Source organism: Telopea speciosissima, chromosome 3 (assembly GCF_018873765.1).
Source record: "Telopea speciosissima isolate NSW1024214 ecotype Mountain lineage chromosome 3, Tspe_v1, whole genome shotgun sequence".
Lineage (NCBI taxonomy): Eukaryota > Viridiplantae > Streptophyta > Magnoliopsida > Proteales > Proteaceae > Telopea > Telopea speciosissima.
This window is the reverse complement of record NC_057918.1, coordinates 1,768,955-1,789,592: the sequence shown is the minus strand read 5'-3', so window position 1 is coordinate 1,789,592 and position 20,638 is coordinate 1,768,955. Positions and strand designations below refer to the sequence as shown.

Here is a 20,638-nt window from a genome sequence, read left to right as displayed (position 1 = left end):
TTATATTTTTATCCTTATCCTTACAGTTGGATCGAATCAGTATTAGGATCGGTCTCGGCCAATACCGATCCGATCCGATACCTCAAACCATGACGTGAACATTCCCTGCACTTTACGATACATCACTAATAAAGAATAGGATGAAGGAAAACCTTGTCGGAAAAAAAAAAAATTTGGGTTTTCTTCAAATTCCCTAACAAACAAATGACCCCAATGAACTTTCACTAATTACAAATACACCCTTACTTTCTAAACTATGTAATACTCTAGTCCTTCTCGTTAGTCTGAGACGTTAGATTCTAACGGCTGACATTTTTGGAATATAGTTAAACCATTCTGCCCTTACCTTTAAAAAAAAAAAAAAAAAACCCTGCAACTCATCTCTTCAAATATCTATTAATTTTTATTTTTTTTTTAAAACCTTAAACGATTTGGAGAAGATGAGTTGCAGGTTTGGTCTTCATGCAACTGAATCTGATGTCCAGTTCGAATGGCTTTGTGGTTGGAGAAGCGTCGTTATTCGGTGATTCGCATCAACCGTCGATCAGGTAGGTCTCTTGGCTTTTCTTATTTTTCTTCTCTTTCGCGAAGAAAAAAAAACTCCGTTAGCAGATCCTATCAGAGCATGGGTGAACTGAAACCTTACCTCAATCTCATAAGCTGCTACGTCGACGATAGATGTCTGGGTCGGAGATCCTCTTAATCGGATTCCAGGCGATTCGGTTCAGTTTCCTTCGCTTAGTTTAATATATATCCATCGTACCCTACTGGAAACCAAAGAATGGTTAAACCGTAGCAGAAGCGATTTTTGGTTCTGCCATTTCTCTGTTGACTTGAGGATTTGAAAACCAACTGAAGATTGCAGGAGGGATTACGATAAAGTGATTAAAATGACGCTGGCATTTTATTTCTCTTCCTCCGATCGGACAATGACCCTACTTCCGGCGCACGTCAGATCCAGTTGCAGGAAGACCTTAAAAACTGCAATTCATCTTCCTCAAATTATTTAGGATTTGAAAAAAAAGAAAAAAATTGTAAATTTTTGGGGAAGATGAGTTACAGATTTTTTTTTATTTTTTTCTTTCAGGGAAAGGTAAATTGGTCTAATTTGTTCAAAAAATGCCAAACAAAGGCATAACATTAGAACATAACGTCCACACCAACGGGGAGTACTAGACTGTTACATAGTTTGGAAAATAGGGGTGTATTTGAAATTAGTGAAAGTTCAGGAGCACATTTGTATGTTTGGGCAATTTGAGAGGGACATTGGAGAGAAAAGAAAAGAGTGTTTTGTGGCGCTGCGCTTGGTCTTGTTTTTGTCATTTTTATGTAATTTTTCAGGGGAAGTGATCCTTGTGGGGGAGTGTGAGCGTGGCTCCTGTGCAAGCACAAGAACCAATGAGAGCCCGTGAGAAAGTATCAACGAAGGCATCATTTTGCATTTCATGGGGGAGAGGGTAGTCATTTCACCTTATGTATCTGGACATAGGTGCCATTTTCCCCAACAGAAACCATTTTCACATAGGTGCATATGATCTTCAACCGCACTTTGGCAAATATCTACTGCAATTTTCAAATGGTCCGTTCACTATACCTCAGCTCCAATGATTCATTGGAATTGTTAACTACATGATCAAGTTTATCCCTACTCAAACCCGGTACACAGGACCACTCAACAAGCTCCTCCAACAAACCCCACGTCCCTGGTCTTCTGAGCATACCCAAGCAATCCAGGCACTCAAACAGGTAGTACAACTGTAGCGCACAAACACGCAACCTAACAACCCACCTGTGTGTTGGGCTACGTTCCTGTGCACTGCAGACCATCGAATGGTGCACTACACGCTGTGTCACGCTACAGAGTACCCAAATCCCAAAATTGTACCCCTAGCATTATTGTCTCTTGCCAAAACTTCCTTTAATGGAGAATAATTTGTAAGCTTGAAAAGATTGGGTTGAGTTCTTTGCATGCAAGGATTTGGTGTCATGACCTGTTCATTTTGCTTCCATAAATACCCCTCTTCATTTTTAAATGGCTGCAAGTTGAACAGGTATTCACATTTAACCCATATGTGTGCATCATGGTTTTAAGTATCGGTATCGTATTGCCCGTATCAGGCGATACATACCCATTTTACTAGTCATCAATACCAATATCGTGCCGATACTTTATCGGTAGCACAGTACCGCCAAAAGGTAAAATGATCAGAAAACTCATTTTTTAAGAAAATTCAGGGATAATTTTGTCCGATCCAATCCGATACCATATCGGTATAGTATCGGTTTTGCAAAATACCGATACCATGCACTAAAACCATGGTGTGCATAGGAAATCTCTCTCTCTCTCTCTCTAATTCCCATTTGTAGGATTTGAAAGCTAATCTAAATCTCTAGGTAACAACAACAACCAAATGACTTACATGGAACTTTCCAAGCAAGGTCTCCAAAAGCAAAACTAAAACAATACCACCACCAAAAATTACTGTACCAACTGTACACAGCATTAAAAAGAAATTATGTTAGCCTGTTTGAAGTGTGTATGAACAAGGATCCTCTCTCAGACCATCGAAAGGGGAATGGGGTCCAACCAGAAATTTTTCCTGATTTCCCAAGGTATATAGATGGCTGAAACTAACCACCTTTTGGCCAACGAAAATTTCTCCCATTCAAACTTTATCTATTTAGTCGAGCTTCATCCTGCCTTGTTGCTCCTGCTGCTGTTTTCTGGGCTCAGTCGGAAAATATTTAATGCCCACGAGATCACCAATTTCACTAATTACCTAAACAACACAAGACAAAAAACCATAAAATCACAACCAGTTAGATCGTCACGTCATTGGAAACCATCAAAACGTTATGATGCTGAAATTACCAGGCTCTGTTTGTTTCACATTGAGGTGGGGTGGGGTGGGGTGGGGTGGGGTGGGGTGGGGGGGGGGAGGGGGGAGGCACGAATCAACAACAGGATATGAAATTTGATAAAAAACAAAAAAAAGAGGGGGAGGGGGGGGGGGGTTAGAAATAGTATTGTCCACTGGGGAAGCACTTTGGAGGGAAGTGGGTGTTTGTAGATAACAGAAAAAGCAAGTTGGTAACTGCTTGAGTGCTTGCTTGGAATGTAACAGTAATAAGATTCTTTTGTCATTCATTACTGAACTGACGGTTTAAAAAGTAGTTGTCAAGGCAAGGCAACCGAAGGCAGTGGAGGGGTGCCTAAGTGCTTAAGCGATAAGGTGCCCGCCACCCAAGTGTTATTTTTTATTTTTCCTCTTTTCTAACATTATTTAGTATGCTACAACATATACCTTGTATCATCAAAAATCAACATTAAGTCACATCAAGTCAGAAAAAATCAACACTAAGTCACATCAAGTCATCAAAAATCAATATAAAACTAGAAGACAACAGTACTGAAGAAGCAAGCTATTGGAAGTTTGGAACAATCAAAACATACATTTGGTTTATACTGTTTTTGGAATTGGTCATTGTCCTGGTATACCTAGTCTCACATTTGATTTATACTGTTATTAGAAAATATAATATGATTTTCATTGAAAGTGTTATGTCCGATCAAACCTTATTTGGTGGATGTGAATGCTACCAAAATTGCTTTGAATGAAAACATTTTTTTAGATATCAAAACAAATGAATATTTTACCGCTCTTTTGGTTTTTAGCAAGGTTTACCATATTAAGATTTATGGAATTTTTAGATTTGAGAAAAACCCCAGCATTAGAAAATTGAAATTTTCACGTGTTAAAGACTACTCACAATAGGAGTGTCCCTATCGTGGTGTAGTTGTGAGTCCTTAATTTAGTGTCTATTTTAGTCTCCGAGTTGTATTTAGACTTCATCTCAGATTCCTATTACAAATAGGAGTCTAGGGTTATGTCATCTGATGAGTATAAATACAGTCATTGGGGGGGGGGGGGACTGCTACCGCCGAAAATCCAATTTTTATCCTTCAACTGGGGGGGTTGACTTTTTATCTTTTTGGAATTTAATTTTTTAACTATTTTTATTAGATTCAAAATAGGGTATATTTGCTTATTTATGAATAATATCTTTAAGTAAATGAAATAAAAAATAATATTTTATTTACTTAAATGATATTTGGCATAAATAAGGGCCAAACCTGGTTCAATATGGGATTCTTCTTGCTCAAATATAAAAAGATTTGCTTATCATCCAAGGAAGAACAGGAAACATGCATTAATTCATCTTCAACATCCCATAGAGCTTGTAACCAACTCCAGCTTCAGATATGGGATTCTTCTTGCTAAAGCACTATATCTCCTAGCTGTGCTTGTGTTTAAGCGATTGTCTTGCTGTTATTTGCTGTTTACAGTGGTTTTATTACTCCCTTGATTGGGCAGCTAGAAACCTAGTAGAGGACATATTATCTTTGATTTCTGGTTTTGTTGTTGTAGATTTTTGTTTCATTGCTCGTGTCTCCAATAGGGAGGCTCATTTTATAGCTAAAGGAGTTTCTGTTTTAGGAATTTCTCGAATATGTTGGGTTCACCCACCCAAATGTCTTATAAACTTTGCGTTCCTAGTGAGAAGTTTTGATGCAGATTCATCACCGCAATGGGCTTATTTCTTTAGAAATAAGTCTAGGGTTGGGTTATATGTATGTTGGGCCCTTTGATCCCATGGGTTTTCTATGTAATATGCCACTTTAATGAGCCTAAACTAGGGGTATATAGGTTGCATACGGGATTAGCCCAATATTTAGTTTATTTTTATGTTTTTAATTGAACTGGTTCAAATTGGTTGCATCCAATTGGTTCAATTTAAGTGATCATTTGACTTGGTTAAGTGGTCATGTGACAACTTAAGTGGTCATGTGATGTAAGTTGGGCTGGATTAGGACTCTATAAGTCCAACCATGTTTTGAGCCTTTCCTTTTTAGAGTAGAAGTCTATTTTTGAGTCTTTTATATAAGGTTGTAAGGGGGCAAAGCCTTGGATATGAATTTGATAAATGAAAAAAGTTTTTGCTTGTTGGCTGCCATTGTTGCTACTCCTGTGTTCCTTGTGAGTGTGCATCCTTGTGGTTCTATCAAGGTGGAAAGGGATTGGTGGAATACGATCGACTCCTTGCGCCGTGACGGCCGGGAGGATCCCAATTCGAAGGTGGTTCTATCCTTCACTTCTGTCCAAGTTGCTGCTAGTGGATTTCTGCTGCAACTTGTTCATTAATTTCTTCTTCTAATCCTCTACTCCCTTCCCCAATTGATCCCCCTTTATTTTTTTGCTTGAATTCCATTAAACCCTAATTTCATTAAACTATAGATCTCGCTGCTCAGCCATATTTGTCCATCAAAACCCTAATCCCCTCATCCTTCATTAATTTCCCCAAAACCCATAGTCGATCCTGACTTACTGCCTAGTTTTACAGAATTTTCAAAACACTTAAAACTCTATAATACCTACATTATTAGAGTCCTATAAACCTGCCTAGCCATACCCCCTAACCTAAGCCCGAGATTTGACCTAAAACTGCAATTCTATCCTACTGAAACTGCAGAACCAACAGCCCCCTAGTTCCTTGTTATTGGTCCTAGTTTAATTGGTTTCTAGTAGGGCTTTACCCTATCTAGAACTACATTAAGTTTCCCCTTTCTTAATACAAGTTTAGTAGTCTTTTGATTTTATTTTTAAAAAAAAAAACTTTCCCTAATTTCTACTTGAAATTATTCACAAGCACTTAACACCACTAAAGTTCATTTCAGAAAACAAGCTCGTCATTGAGAAAAGCAGCATGAGCACCTAGTTCAAGCTCACCAAATGCCAAAGAATCCCTGATGAAGAACGCATATCAGGATATCCTCTGTTATTGTTTTGGAATATCCTTTATCCCCGAGTCCCCAGACATGGGAATCTCCATTGCCAGGAAGAACAGCAATATTCTCAAATGGCACTAAAACCTACAGTTCCACTACACACGGCAGAAGCAGTACACAAGCTACTGAACATCATGCTAATGATGTATCAGACATCATCTCCTAGTTGCAACCTGTTGAAGTGAGAAGGAGAACCTTGGGAATAAATAGGCTAATGACAGAAGTGCTAGAAAATACTCAAGGCTGTCTTCATTCTTCAGTTGTATAGAAACTGGAAAAGAAGAAAGACAGGAAAGAAAAGGAAACTTTTCTCATGCTGTGTTCATTAGGACAAATTCAGAGAAAACGAGGAAAAACACTAAATAGATTAAAAATTATGTTGAGTCATTTGTGGGGGAGAGAGATGAGCTAATAGTCTCTTTACACCTCTCTGCCTCGCTAGGGTAAGCCAGTATTAAGTATGTCTAGTTGCTAGTATTTTTATTTTATTTTTGCAATTAATATTAATTTGGTAACATTCTCTGATTTTTTTGATAGTCGCCAATTAAAAGGAGATATTTCTTCTCAATTATTGTTATAGCAATTGCAGCCGCTTCATTGGGTTAGCTATAGTTTCATCAATTTTTCGAAACAGAAAATCAACTCGTATCAATCAACCGAATTTGTTGAATTAAAAAATGAATAAATATAAAATAATAAAATTAAGTAGAATAAAAATAAAATCATCTATATAAAAAACCAACTCGAATTGGCATCTAAGACAATCACGTATGACTAAGTTGGCTAAAATGAATATAAGGTTTGCTAAAAGGTAAGAAATCTAAATATTTTGGCCTTCTCTCATCAGCAGATCCGGAAGTAAAGTAAATTGATCAAAAAAAATTCTGATAAATCATGTATTCATCTGGTATCTATAACATTTACTACTTTATTTTTACTAGATCGAAAATTTATGACATTCAAGAATTTATAGATCCAATGCCACATTCAGTAAAGAAATATGACACATGTATAGAATGTACTCAATGTGTACGAGCCTGCCCCACATATGTATTCGACATGATACCTTGGGACAGATGTAAAGCTAAGCAAATTGCCTTTGCTCCAAGAATGAAGCATGATATGAATTTGTATGATGTTGATGCAATTACTGTATGATGCATAAATTATATAAATTGTTATATGGATGAATCCCATGAAGATGACTTAGATGTTTACATGATAATATTTGAATGTTGAATGAAGTATGACATGCGAAGTTTATATGAAGTGAATAAGTGATGATATGCATATGGCCTATGAAAGTGATGAAATTTGATATGCTTTGCAATGAACGTTATATTGAATGGTTATACATGTTATAACAAGAGAAATGAAAGAACGATTTATGAAATGAAAGAGTAATGAAGAGATGAAGTAAATGAATGAAAGAGATGTATGTGTGTATGGTTAATGGTAATTTGTATAACAACCCTGTGACTATCGCCTCTTTCCAGTAGGGGGTTATGTTCTTGATGAGGGCCTACAATGTGCCTAGTGCTTACCCTCTCCCAAGGCTATGGTGCCCGGGTACATGGGAGAAGGTAGGACTAGATGTTATGACCTAGTGCTTACCCCCCCCCCCCCAAAGGCTACGGTGTTTGGGTACATGGGAGAAGGTTAGACTAGTGGAAAGTATGAACTAGAACTTGTCCTCCACCAGGGCTGCAGTGGAAAGTATGAACTAGAGATCATTTTAGAAGAGGAAAAAGAAACAAGTGATCCAAGACTGGAAATTGCTTTGAACCTCTTAATTGTCAACACCCCTAGTGTGAGAAGGGGAGGTGGGGGCCAAAGCAATTAGATCAGAAAGGGGGAAAAAACCATCAACCCAGAACCAATAATTGCCATTATGTTTATTATTCATGGGTCTAATAATGTGCTAACGTCTCTGGAGTGAGGAAGTGAGAGGTCTTACCAGGAAAATTTCTGAGCTTTATGGCCAGGAGGGGAAGTGAACAGAATGAGAATGTAGGTTTCTCACAAGAATCTGCAGAAATCTTGCTTCCAACCAGTAAATAAGGAAAGGGAGGAAAACCTTGATTTAAGGGATGAGGATCTTCTTGCCAAATGAGAAGGCATGAAAGCAATTTCTTTCCAGGGGTTCCACCATATTTTGTGTTTTAAAAGTTAAATTTATGATTTGAACAGAGTCTAAAAGATACATAGTCGAAAGAAAGAATAGAACACCTATATTCTGGACAGACAATTTACCTCTAGAGCTTTGATCAGGTCTTCCTTAGTATGAGAAGCAGATATGCAGATACGCGCCCTGGCCAACAGTAGTGGGGTTGCTGGGAACGCAACCGTCACGACAGCCACCTTCAAGATCACCATTTAATGTTAACAAGCCACAGAAATTGTAATTGATATTCACTGTGAAAAGCAAGTGTCAACAGAATGAAGGAGAAGAATTACATCCAAACATGAGAGAAATTATGGTCAGTGATTAACAGAAATAGAAAATACTCAACGGGGCCCACTACTTGAAATATTCCCCAAGAGATACTCAAATTGAAATGTTCTCAAATAGATGAGAGAAATCACCAGGTTACATGTGTGTGTGGGATTGGATGTTTATGAGCTAATGTATCATTGCATGTAAACAATTCATTGTAAATAACCAGGTAATGAATTGACTTACATTTTGCTTAAGACACTCCCTGGAAAAGGCAGGAATTTTGGCTGGATTGTAAAGCATTATTGGCATTACAGGAGAGTCATAATCACCTAAAACCTCAAATCCCATCCTCTGAAGTTCTGACCGGAAAAAATTGCTGTTCTCACGTATCCGTGCAAGTTTCTGAGCCCCTATATGGGACCAAAGGTAGCATAAGTCACATCAAGATAAACCAAATTAACCCTAGTCATTACAAAGCAAATTACATAGAAAGGCTTCAAGCCTCCAAAACAACACCACAAATTCAAAGATGTGAAGTTTCAAGGGAGGAATGTCATTTGAACCTCTACTAGAACCATCCTCTCCAAGAATAACCTTTATGGCAGATATAATTTGCTGGGCAGCTGGTGGTGAGATAGATGTTGCATAAAGATGGGCAGGGCAAGTGTACTTCAGATATTGAATAAGCTCCTGAAAATGACAAGAAATGGCCTGAGTACAGAATGCACAACCTAAGTTCATAACAGACATTATTCAACCAAATATTAACAATGAATAAACTAAGCAATGGCAGTGACAATGCTTAATTTGTACTGCATGCATAAAAGAGAGAACCTTAGATCCTGCAATATAACCACCACATGACCCAAATGATTTTGTAAAAGTTCCCATCATGATATCCACTTCTGCAGTATCCACTCCTAAGAGCTCACAAACACCTCGTCCTGTTTTCCCAACTGCCCCAATGCTATGGGCCTCATCCAAGTACGTGAAAGCCTGTACAAAATAAAAGGAAAAAATAAGAATTGCAAACAAATAGATAGTAAGTGAAGATATGGAAGGAAGACAAGCATGAGCATGAAAAGCTTTCCTTTATTACTATAAAGAATCACCAAGTCTGACAAAGGAGAATAGTCCTGCACACGAATGTACATATTTCACAACACAGGTATAAATACAATAGCATATAAATAGCTCTAGGTGCTTACTAATCTTATGCACTAGCAACCTGCCAACTTTCACATGCCAGGTTACCAGAACAAACAAAACAAGGGATTAAAAATGATAATTGGTATACAAAGCCAGTAAACTGATCAGAATGGAGCAGTCTCACTGGCTTTGAATTTTGAATCTACCATGACACAATCTGATCAGAACTGTCCCAAACCATGCTTGATTGCTGGAATCTCACCAACTAGGCAACTAATGGCATATTGGGAGCCAACTATTGTCTGCAGGTAAGAGGGAACCAGCTAACATCATCTAGGTACAGCTGTGATGCTGGACATGAAGTATTGATCTGGATGTAAAAACTTACTAATCATACAGATCTCAGGATGAAAAGACTTACAGTTATAGTTGCAACTTAAAAAAAAACAGAATATAAATCACATTTTTAATCATTCATCAGTTTCCAAAAAACGGTTTTAAAACTAAAAAATGCTTCCCAGAATAGAATTTTTCTAATGCGATTGAGCAATGTCAGAAACTATATCCATACAGTACTATATGGCCCCCAAAAGGACTTGCTCAATTCAAGTAAAATAGTTGGTGGTGAGCATATGCCGAATCTCTATCAACTTTATTTTAAGCTTATAAAAATAATCCAGTCTAGGATAAGATCTCAAGAAATTTATTAAATTAATCTTTTCAATGTTACAAGCGGCCAATACAGATAATTCACTTTCATTTTATTTCGTCATTAATAGTGAGATCCACATAACAGCTTGCCAGCTTGAAGTTTTCAAAATATTTACAGACCATATCACATATCATAGAATTCCAACTATAATTTTTTCTCTAATGCCATTGGTCTAACCAAGGTTAACCTGAAACAAATGAAAACGAATAGTTATTACTAAAGGAGCTTCTTTTGGAGATTTCAACTGGAGAGTTTTCATTTCATGAAGTATTCATCATATTTTTAAGTTTTTATTATTTCTTTCCTTAAGAATTAACATGCATATCTAACCATTCAACATACTGATCCACAAAAGACCATTAAACTTTACATAAATTACTACCAAGATACAAAAGTTGGCAACGCTAATGAAATTTGAAAAGTTTCCATCTCACATAGGCACAACCTTATATTTCTTGCAGACTGTTATAATCTCAGGAAGTTTACAAAGCTCCCCCTCCATGCTGTAGATTCCCTCCACAACAACAATTATCTTTTTCCAAGGTCTATGGGTCCGTGGTTGTCCCTCAGCAATTTGTTCTCTCAAGACTTCCTCCAAGTGCGAAGGTGCTAAAAGCAAGATAAGAAAAGCTCATGTGGGTGAAAACACCTTGAGATAAAAATTCGGAGGCTAAATTTTGTAAGTCTTAAACTTGAAGCAATAGTTGGTCACACTACAAACTTACTATTATGAAGAAAGACCCTAACTGTGGCTCCTGATCCCCGAGCACCATTGACAATTGAGTTGTGGTTCAAGGAATCACTAATTATCAAACCCCCCTGTAGATGGCCATCATAATTATTAACATACGAAATATCACTTTATCAAAGTTAAAACAGAATGCCCATGTAATGAATGAACCTAAATTACTGAGTAATATGATTTAAGTAACCATACGGACCTTCCCAATCAGGACGGGAAGGATAGCCGAGTTTGTAACATAGCCCATCCCAAATACTAAAGCAGCTGGCTTTCCCACAAACTTTGCGACATACTCCTCCAGATCAGAATGCAATCTGGTAGTGCCTGATGGTGTAAGTGCATTAGCTGAAATTTGAGCCACATAAAATAATTACATGCTCCGATTTGAAAAACATACCACCATCTGCACGAGCACTACACGTACTCGCTGAAAATCTCTTCAAAGAGTCAATCACACGGGGAGTGCAATATTCATCTGATGCCGCAAATCCAAGGTAATTGTACGAACCAAGGTTGAGGCATCTATTTATTTTTGCAGTTCGTCTGCATCAGAAAACAACCTTGTTGGATCATATTCTCATAATCTTTAGCTATGTTTTTCAGAAATATTCATGAAGACAGTCATTCCATAGACAAATTTAATTTCTGGTATCAGTAAATTAGTTGGACAGTTAATAAGAAGCTGATGACTGCTCCTTGTGATTTGACATTGTCAATTACCAAAAGTTGCAAAAAGTATAATTCAATGGTACAACATAAAGAAAATTGAGATACTGTATAATAGATAGAAGATAAAAAGGATAAGGAGCTTCTCAAAGACAAAGCTAAACACTTATTAAAAAAATTTGGTAACTCAACTCACTTTAGAGTCTTGTTATTGTCAGTGGAGTAACGCTCAACCACATCGAACCAAGCATCAGGAGCACTTGCTATTGGTCGTCCAAAGCAGTCCTACCAAAAAAGATTGGGAAGAGATAAATGCATTTTGGAGCTCCATTCTTACACATAACACATCGGGAATCAACATTATGGTTATAATTGGCAAAGTTTAGACAGTTTATTTTATGTTATCCTGTAGTAATCCACAGCAGGGTTAAAGCCCGATGCTTTAACGGAGGATATGAAACCTGCCACTATAGATAGCTTGGAACGGAGAATCAAGATTCATAAAGCCAAGCCCAAAAAGTATGGCACAGTTTTGGCCTATGGAGGATGGTGAGGTGAATGTGTATTGACAATTCCAGGAGGACATTAAGTAAAGTACTGAAGAAGCAAAAATAATTGTGACATTTATTGGTAAGTATCCAAAGGAAAATAAGAGAAGCAAATACAGAGCTAAACATTAAATAATTAAAAACATAATTTGATGAATACATGCAGTGATGCACATCTTAGTAAATTTGACATATTGAATAACTTACTCATTCTCCCCCTTACAGGTTCCAATGATTTGTATCATTATAACTTTATTACTACAATCCTAGAACGAATATCAACAATTAAGAGTTATTATGTAATGAAACTAAGCTGAAATCTTAGATTCCAACCTTGAATACTTCAATTGAAGATAATCAAGACATATCCAAGATAAATGTCCATAAAGAATAATTTGAGAAGAATCACTTATTTGATTACAAAAAGAGGGGGCAATGGAATGTATTTCAAAATCTAAACTAACTTCACATTCCAGTCCTAATCCAAACCTGAAGTGGACCTAAACTGGGCCCGAATCAAGTAAGAATTAAATATCAAATCCCTGCCCCAGCCTCAATACAACTCCATGTTCCTCTCCAGGCTAAAGTTAATCATCACAAATATAACCAATAAATAATCTACTAAAATAAGAAGAGTTGTAAAGTTGGCAGTACAATGTGGCACAATGGTTATTGCTATAGATTTAAATATGTCAGCTACACTCATGGAAGAAAAACTCTGTTGAAACTGCAGGTTTCGATCTAGTTGTCTCGGTTTCGCAGCCTACCGAGATGAGATGTGGGTCGACTTTATTTTCGACCTGGTTTCAACCCTGTTTCAAACATATTTTGGTACTTACACAAGTTTAGATCTGAACACCTATATAAATTCACTTATCCCCATCGAAACTTGAGAAAACCTAGCTCGAAACCAAGACAGACATTTATGTATCCAAGACATTTTCAACTCCTCTAAATTTGAGAGCATTGAAAAATCATCAGGAAATTTTGAAATATTGGTTCGACGCAGATCAATACTACGCAAACACCTCCTTCTCCCCATTGATCTTGGTAGCCTCATTAGTGTATGCCAACATGAAGCATTTAATACCTCATTTTTCTCTAATAGTCCAACACAATTGGGCAATTCCACAATTCCATACAAGTCGGGCAAATCATCACTTTCATAATATGCCAAAAATGAGCTCAACCAATGGTTTTATATCACCAATGAACTCAGGCAACTTCTTGAGTGATGGGCACATCACGAAGATAAGCTTTTTTAGAGAACACAGCTTGGAAATGCTGTCTGGAAGTTCTTCTATTTTTGTCCATCACAAGTCAAGTTCGACTAGTGATTTTAGATTACAAATGAAATTAGGCAACTCCTTGATTAGCCCACACATCCCAAGATTAAGACTTTTGACCTGATTTAATTGCCCGATGGATTTGTCCAACTTATTCAAGTTTTCGCAGATTGAAAGATTTAATTGCTCCAAGTAAGGAAACCATGAAAAGTCTGGGGACTTCGATAGACTTACACAATGACTAAGATTGAGAACTTTCAACTCTTGAAACCGCTAACAAACAAAGAGAAAACATATATAATAAATGAGACATTTCACAGGGGTGGTGCTTTAGTAATCTGAGTCTTATGAGGAGTGCCCGCATACAATTTTGAAATTAAACTGGTGTTGTACAAATCTTTTACCATATATCTATATATATGTATGTATGTGTGGGGAAGGGGGGAGGGGGGAATCTTGTTGCAACCAAGGTTTAGTTTACAACCTTGGTTTTACTAAAACATATGAGAGCGAGATTCCTATCGAGCCCAATAAATCCTAGTCGTTTACGTCCATGGAATACTATTAGATATCCTAAATGATTGATTTCATTAATCAAATTAATTCCTCGGATTTCATGCCTGATTATACAGAGCCCGTTACCTGTAAGTAAAGTACCCTTTTAAAGCATCTCTCTATAGAATATTGAAAGTGTCTGTCTCAATCAATATTTGTCCAGTGCACAAGGCTTGCGCCACTGCAGGGTCTGGGGAGGGCCATAACTCCTGCGCTACCCCACAGAGAACGCTCCCCCGAAAACAATCATAAAAAAATACCATCAATTTATGTCCAAAGTTTGTCTGTTATATGATATAGCATAAGATGGGTTTTTATAGCTCTAACCGAGCTTCTCCCCAGAAATATTGCTATTAATATATTTTAGGAAATCTATATCATTTGTTTGATTTTTATTTTTTTTAAGTTGACGGATGAATCATCGAGTTTACTTGACTCAATTGATTTTAGTTCTAGTCTAGTGCATTTCAGGTTTTGAAACACAGGCCTTCAAGAGTGAAATTTTATGTTTGAACATTAATTATTTTAGGTTTTAGAAGCATGATACATCAGGGACCATGGTCCGCAAACGACCTTCGTTGAACTGATGCTGCGGGTGCTATTGTCCTGATTCTTGTTCACCTTGAAGAGATAACATGTAAAAGGGTTTAGAGGAATTCACAGCTTAATGATTCTATCATAGAGGTGATCACTGATTCTCTTGAAGCAATAATTAAACTGTATTTATCAGTTAAAATCTTGCGTCTTCAACATGGGAAGCCACATGGCTTCTAAATGACATAAAGAAGCTGAAATCTTCTTTCAGATACAAATTTAATTGCCTCAGATATGTAACCTAGAGTATTTTTTTTCAACCCTAGAGTTGATAATTAAATATTGACTTATCATATATCTTCAACTGTCAAATCTCTGAGCTGCATTGACTCCATCATCAAAACAAGTTCATCTATCTTCACGGAAATGTTCTTTCATTGGATTGCTAGGATCTGTATCTATCTGGTGCAGTATATTTTCAGTAGATAAAGAGGGAGGATCATTCACGATCTGTTGTATGACTTTTATTGGACATTATGATTTGTGATGATCACTCACAAGGATTTTTCAGACTAGTAGAGGAAGAAAGCCACAAAGCTCAGGCTTTTTCAAACTATTAGAGGTAGAAAAGCTAACAAAGCTCCAAATATCATAATGTCCCACAACCACCTTGTTTAGTAAAAGCCCAGATATATCCTTTGCTGTCAGAGTTATTAGTCAATTTATGCAGTGTCCAAAGAAAATTCACTGGGATGCTGCTTGCCGTTCATTGCGATGTCTAAAAAGTACTCCCGGTAAGGGCCTTATTTATCGGTCTAATCGGAATGCTAATCTGGTTGGGTTTTCTGATGCTGATTGGGCTGGTACTGATGGTGATCAACCTTCTACTACTAGTTATTGTACTTTTGTGGGCGGTAATTTGGTCACCTAGAAAACAAGAAACAAACCACCGTTGTTGGATCGAATGTTGTAGTCGAATACCAAGCGATGGCACATACTACAGCTAAGTTGATGTGGGTAAAGTCTTTGCTCCAGGAGTTGGGATTTCCCATCATTCAACCTATGCAGATGTTTTGTGATATTTAAGCCGCTATCTATATTGCCAGTAATCGTATTTCATGATAGGACCAAGCACATTGAGGTTGATTGTCACTTTGTTCGAGATGTTGTTATGAAGAAATTAATTGCTACTCCATTTGTCCCTACTACCAATCAACTTGGTCAAGACATACACTTATTTATGCCAAATATCATTTAAGAAGATTTACTTACAAAATTATTCATAAATAAACAATTACCCCCTATTTGAATCTAATAAAAATAATTAAAAAATCAAATTCTAAAAGGATAAAAAAATAACCCCCCAGTTCAAGAACAAAAACTAGATTTTCGGCGGTAAGTGCAATTTCAACTTTTAAACGATGGGGTTTTTCTTAAATCTAAAAATTCCATAAATCCTAATACGATAAAACATTGCTAAAAACCAAAAGAGTGGTAAAACATTCATTTGTTTTGATGTCTAAAAACTTATTTCCATTCAGAACGATTTTAAACAGTATTCGTGCACACCAAATTAGCAAAACTTTCAAACAAATCCAAGAGTGTTTAAATCTGATTTATATTGAAGGAGTAATATTCCGGTCAACCTTACTCGATATCATGTCCAAGAACAATATACACTATCAAACTTGGGCAAACCCACAAGTATTATTTTGAGTGTTATCTATGTGAAACTAATGCATGGATTGGGTTCAAAATGTCAAAAATAGGCAGCACAACAAGAATCAGGGTTAAAAAAAAAACTTCTGGGCATTGAAACCAAGGTTTCGAGTTGGCTTGGAGAAAGTACCAAGTTTCAACCTAGATATGGTCGAAACCTGGGAAATTTCGGTTTTTGACTGGTCGAAACCGGTGTCTGCACCGAGTTCTTGATCCTTGGCTACACTACACAATCACTAGTAAAGTGTGTAATGTAGGATGTTAGAGGTTTCCATGAGAGAGGAAACCAAATACATTGTATTTGATGTAAAATCTTAAAAATAAGGTTCTAAAGGGAAATAGGCTACGGTTTGATATGAGAAATAACAGCAGAGAAATGCAAAAAGTTAAGGAGAAAAATGAGAAAAAAAAAAAAAAAGAAGAAACAAACAGCTATCAAATATAAGTTTTAAAACAAATCTGACTTGAAGTTGAATGCATTCCATTCATCATCTCAAAACTTGAAAGTGCATGGAACATATGAAGACTTTGGATTCCTAACTACACCATGACTTCTTTTTTTTGTTGGGGGGGGGGGGGGGGGATCCAGTTACAGATCAATACCTTGCTAGTGTTTTCATGATAACTTTCTAAAACAACTCAGAATTATAATAAATTGGTCTCATTATAGAAAAAAAAAATTTAATCACCTTTCAATGACACCAATAGTGTGCAAAAGGAAAACTTTTTTGCACCTGAAATTAAACCTAAATTTTTTTTTCCCAAATATGCTGAATATGGAAAACAAACACCATCCTTTGAGAAGTCAAGCAAGGAACTTGCACACCTGGACCCAAAAATAGAAAAACTATAATTATCCCTTGCACCCCAAAACAAATAAAACAAAACTACCAATATGATATATCAGTTTAGCCACACTGAAAGCAACCTTCTTCAAGGGTGTGAGGACCTAAGAAAGGAGTACCCATGTGGCCACACAACCTACTGTACTATTTGCTTTTTATCAGTGTCATTCTTTGTTTAGACAACATTTCCTTTTTATTCTTTATTTATTTTTTCTCTCTTTTCTTTTTGGTGAGAAACTAAAAATTTGGAAAGTGTTCCACAACATTACAGCAGAGGGTGGACTGCTTTAGGCAAGAGAATATTATCTCTTTGAGCTGTCTATGGTTCTCATGTCCCTTTGGTTCGCGTAAATTCTAGCATTGTTACTTTGAATGTTCTCATGCCATTCAGTCGATGTCAACAATATCTACTTAACTCCCCTTTAGATTTAACTGTATTTGTTTTATAGTACTGATGCAGGCAAGGAGTATATTACTTACTCCCGCAAGAAGAAGAAGAACCAGCTCGGCTAAGTCCAGCCTAGTTAATGGGCTTAGTATTAGTTAGTCTTTTATTTTAAGTTGTCTTTTAAGCTGTCCAATTAATTTTGAACTCTCTCACTCATGCGTGAGCCGTTTACTTTTAGAATTATGTTTCCTTTTGGGTTAGTTGCTATTAGCAATAGGATTTTACATTCATAGTCAGATTAGGATTGATTTTTAGTTTTCTATAAATAGCTTGTAAGAGCCATTGGCTCCTCACAAATTTTTATGAATAAAGAACTTGAACTTTGTCTTCAATGATGCTGTGCGATTCAGTAGAGGGTGGGAAACCCTAGGGAACAGTGAGATTTTGGTCCAGGTTTGGTGGGAAGCCGTTAGTTATCTTATTCTCTTTTTACACTTAATTTTTTTTTACAAGTAAATTACTGTTTTACTTTCTCAATCAATTGATATTGCTGATCTGTGTTTGATTCCCTGTTTGGAGTTAAATCATCCTTCATTAGTCTACTGTTAATCCTTGTCTTCTGTTCGTGTTGATTTGTTAACCCACTCACAGGCAAGATTGAAGACGTTGTCGATGACAGATAAATTATGGTGTGTAATGGCGGCGGTTATCACAATTCACAAGTTTCTTTTCCAATGGAAGGGACGACCGAGGACCGATTACACATGGATCCATGCGGACAACTTCAAGCGACTCAACCTGGATCTCTACGAGCAATAAATGTCACTTTTACATTTGTCGGGTATGAATGGTTTCAAGCCAGTGAGAGTTAATGCAGGCAAGGAGTATATTACTTACTCCCGCAAGAGAAGAAGAAGAACCAGCTCAGTTAAGTCCAGCCCAGTTAATGGGCTTAGTATTAGTTAGACTTTTATTTTAAGTTGTCTTTTAAGCTGTCTAATTAATTTTGAACTCTCTCACTTATGTGTGAGCTGCTTCCTTTTAGCACTATGTTTCCTTTTGAGTTATGTTGTTATTATCAATAAGATTTTACATTCATAGTTAGATTAGGATTGATTTTTAGTTTTCTATAAATAGCTTGTAAGAGCCATTGGCTCCTCACAATTTTTTATGAATAAAGAACTTGAGCTTTGGCTTCAATGGAGTTGTCTGATTCAGTAGTGGTGGGAAACCCTAGGGAACAGTGCGATTCTGGTCCAGGTTTGGCGGAAAGCCATTAGTTATCTTATTCACTTCTTGTACTCTCTTTTTTCCCCTAAAAGTTACTTTTTTACTACCTAAATTAATATTGCTGATCTGTGTTTGATTCCCTGTTTGGAGTTGAATCAACTTCATTAGTCTATTGTTAATCCTTGTATTCTGTTTGTGTTGATTTATATCTGAAGAGGTCCTATTATACTCTGCGGATGATCTGTATTTGATTCCCTGTTTGGAGTTAAATCAACCTTTGTTAATTCTTGTATTCTGTTTGTGTTGATTTATATCTGAAGAGGTCCTATTATACTCTGCGGATGATCTGTGTCTGATTCCCTGTTTGGAGTTAAATCAACCTTCATTAGTCTACTGTTAATCCTTGTATTCTGTTTGTGTTGATTTATATCTGAAGAGGTCCTGTTATACGCTGTGGATGCTGTGTTTTAGATCTTGTTTTCTGGTAGAATTGAATCAACGCTTGGGTAAGATCTGACCATTAGATCAAAGTGATTTTTTGGGGTCTTCAAGACCTTACCTAAAGAGGCCATCGACCAAGGTTTGCAGCTGATCATATTTACTGATCTGATTATATAAGATTTCTCCTAAATCTGAAGATTATTTAATTACTCTAGATCTAGCCCGTGTTTTGGGAATTGAAAGGACCAACTAGGATTGACGCTCGACCAGAATGAGAGACTGATCTGACTCTCTGAGTGTCTGCGATTAAAAATCTCCTCTTCTTGAATTTTTTGTTTTTTCAGATTTGAATATCCTTTGATTGTGTTTAATCCAGTCCTTAGATCTCTACTGTAGTCTGGGAATCATCTATTATAGCTGTTTGTGAGTGTTGGTTAAAGTTTGACCTTCATCTGAGAAAGTTGACTTTTATTGACTTTTCTTATTTGGGTTTTACTTGGAAGAGGGGTGTATAGCTTGAACCTAGGGTTAATCCTACCTTCCCCCACCAACTATCGTCACAATCTATCTATCTCTTCATCCATTAACATGCACGTCTGTCACATCTTGGAGGTTGCCAAGGGATTCGTATTCTGTCAAAATCATAAAAATTGCTAGAGTGAACACTAAAAACCAAATTCTCTAAAATTTTACGCCTACAGCGTCTGGAAGTTTAAATTTGCATATAACGCATCAACCATCCCCCCCCCCCACCCCCACAAACCAGTAACTCAATGATCCGCAATATCAACAATTTAAGATAAAGGGGCAGCAACAGTTCAGAGGGATACGAATAATTGTGAAAATTTCATTAAGATTGATAATCAAATAAAAACTTAAACGGACGAAAAAAACGAAGGGAAAATAAATAAATTACCTGAATACGGAGATACAAACGTCGGACATAAAAATCCTCCAGCCCTAAGCAGATCGGCGCGTATCCCTGCTCAAAGGAAATACATGAATTATATGAAAAAACCAATCAATGATAACTAAGAAGAAGGCATACAAGTTTGTGAATGAAACGCAAAACAAAAGAGGACGATGGTGTACCTGAAGATTGCTGGATTTCCGCCAGTCGATAATTTTTCTGAAGAAATCTCTTATTTGGCCGAAAGCGAAAAACAATCCGTAGCTGAAATAAGTGGTAAGGGCAGTTAAATATGGAATGGTGATCATCTCGAACTGCAACTAGAACCTCGAGAATTCGCTAGGAGATCCAAGCCCCAATCATTCGAGAAATGAAGACCGGAAATGGAAACGAAGATGATTTGTACAAGTAGAGGGCTCAGATCCAAAGAGGATTTTGAAAATTGGTGGTCTTAAACTTGAAGTCAAGCAGAAAACTAATCCAGATTCCAGAGTCGGGAGCCCGACAGACAGAGAGAGAAAGAGAGAGACCCAATCCTCTCTTCGGGATTTTGACTTTGTTTTCTAAACTCGTTAGCCCTGTATGGGTGTCAAATTAGAAGCGGAATCGAAACCAAAACCGACCC

General features: G+C 36.9%; 1 protein-coding gene across 2 annotated transcripts; it reads right to left on the bottom strand.

The window, feature by feature from the left end:
* Positions 1-2,517: 2,517 nt before the first annotated feature.
* On the bottom strand, positions 2,518-20,482 carry LOC122656373 (long chain base biosynthesis protein 2a). 2 transcript variants are annotated; one of them, XM_043850860.1, is made up of 12 exons: positions 20,196-20,482; positions 20,020-20,088; positions 11,754-11,842; positions 11,289-11,434; positions 11,091-11,215; positions 10,875-10,968; positions 10,595-10,758; positions 9,123-9,284; positions 8,852-8,978; positions 8,532-8,698; positions 8,102-8,209; positions 2,518-2,780 (listed from the first exon to the last, which is right to left on the bottom strand). In XM_043850860.1, exons 1-12 carry the CDS (start codon positions 20,319-20,321, stop codon positions 2,682-2,684), a joined length of 1,476 nt encoding a protein of 491 aa, XP_043706795.1. In that variant the 5' UTR covers positions 20,322-20,482; the 3' UTR covers positions 2,518-2,681. The 2 variants fall into 2 exon arrangements, with proteins under 2 accessions (XP_043706795.1, XP_043706796.1); XM_043850861.1 differs by having other exon boundaries at positions 20,020-20,085; positions 20,196-20,481.
* Between the last annotated feature and the right edge of the window lie 156 nt (positions 20,483-20,638).

What these genes read in the sequence shown, in the direction of transcription:
- LOC122656373 (XM_043850860.1), bottom strand. Translation starts at nt 20,321, where the DNA reads ATGATCACCATTCCATATTTAACTGCCCTTACCACTTATTTCAGCTAC. An exon ending in GACAATAACAAGACTCTAAA is followed by an intron (nt 11,435 to 11,753) that starts GTGAGTTGAGTT and finishes TTTCTGATGCAG; the next exon opens with ACGAACTGCAAAAATAAATA. An exon ending in GTTATATTGCAGGATCTAAG is followed by an intron (nt 8,979 to 9,122) that starts GTTCTCTCTTTT and finishes TGTCATTTTCAG; the next exon opens with GAGCTTATTCAATATCTGAA.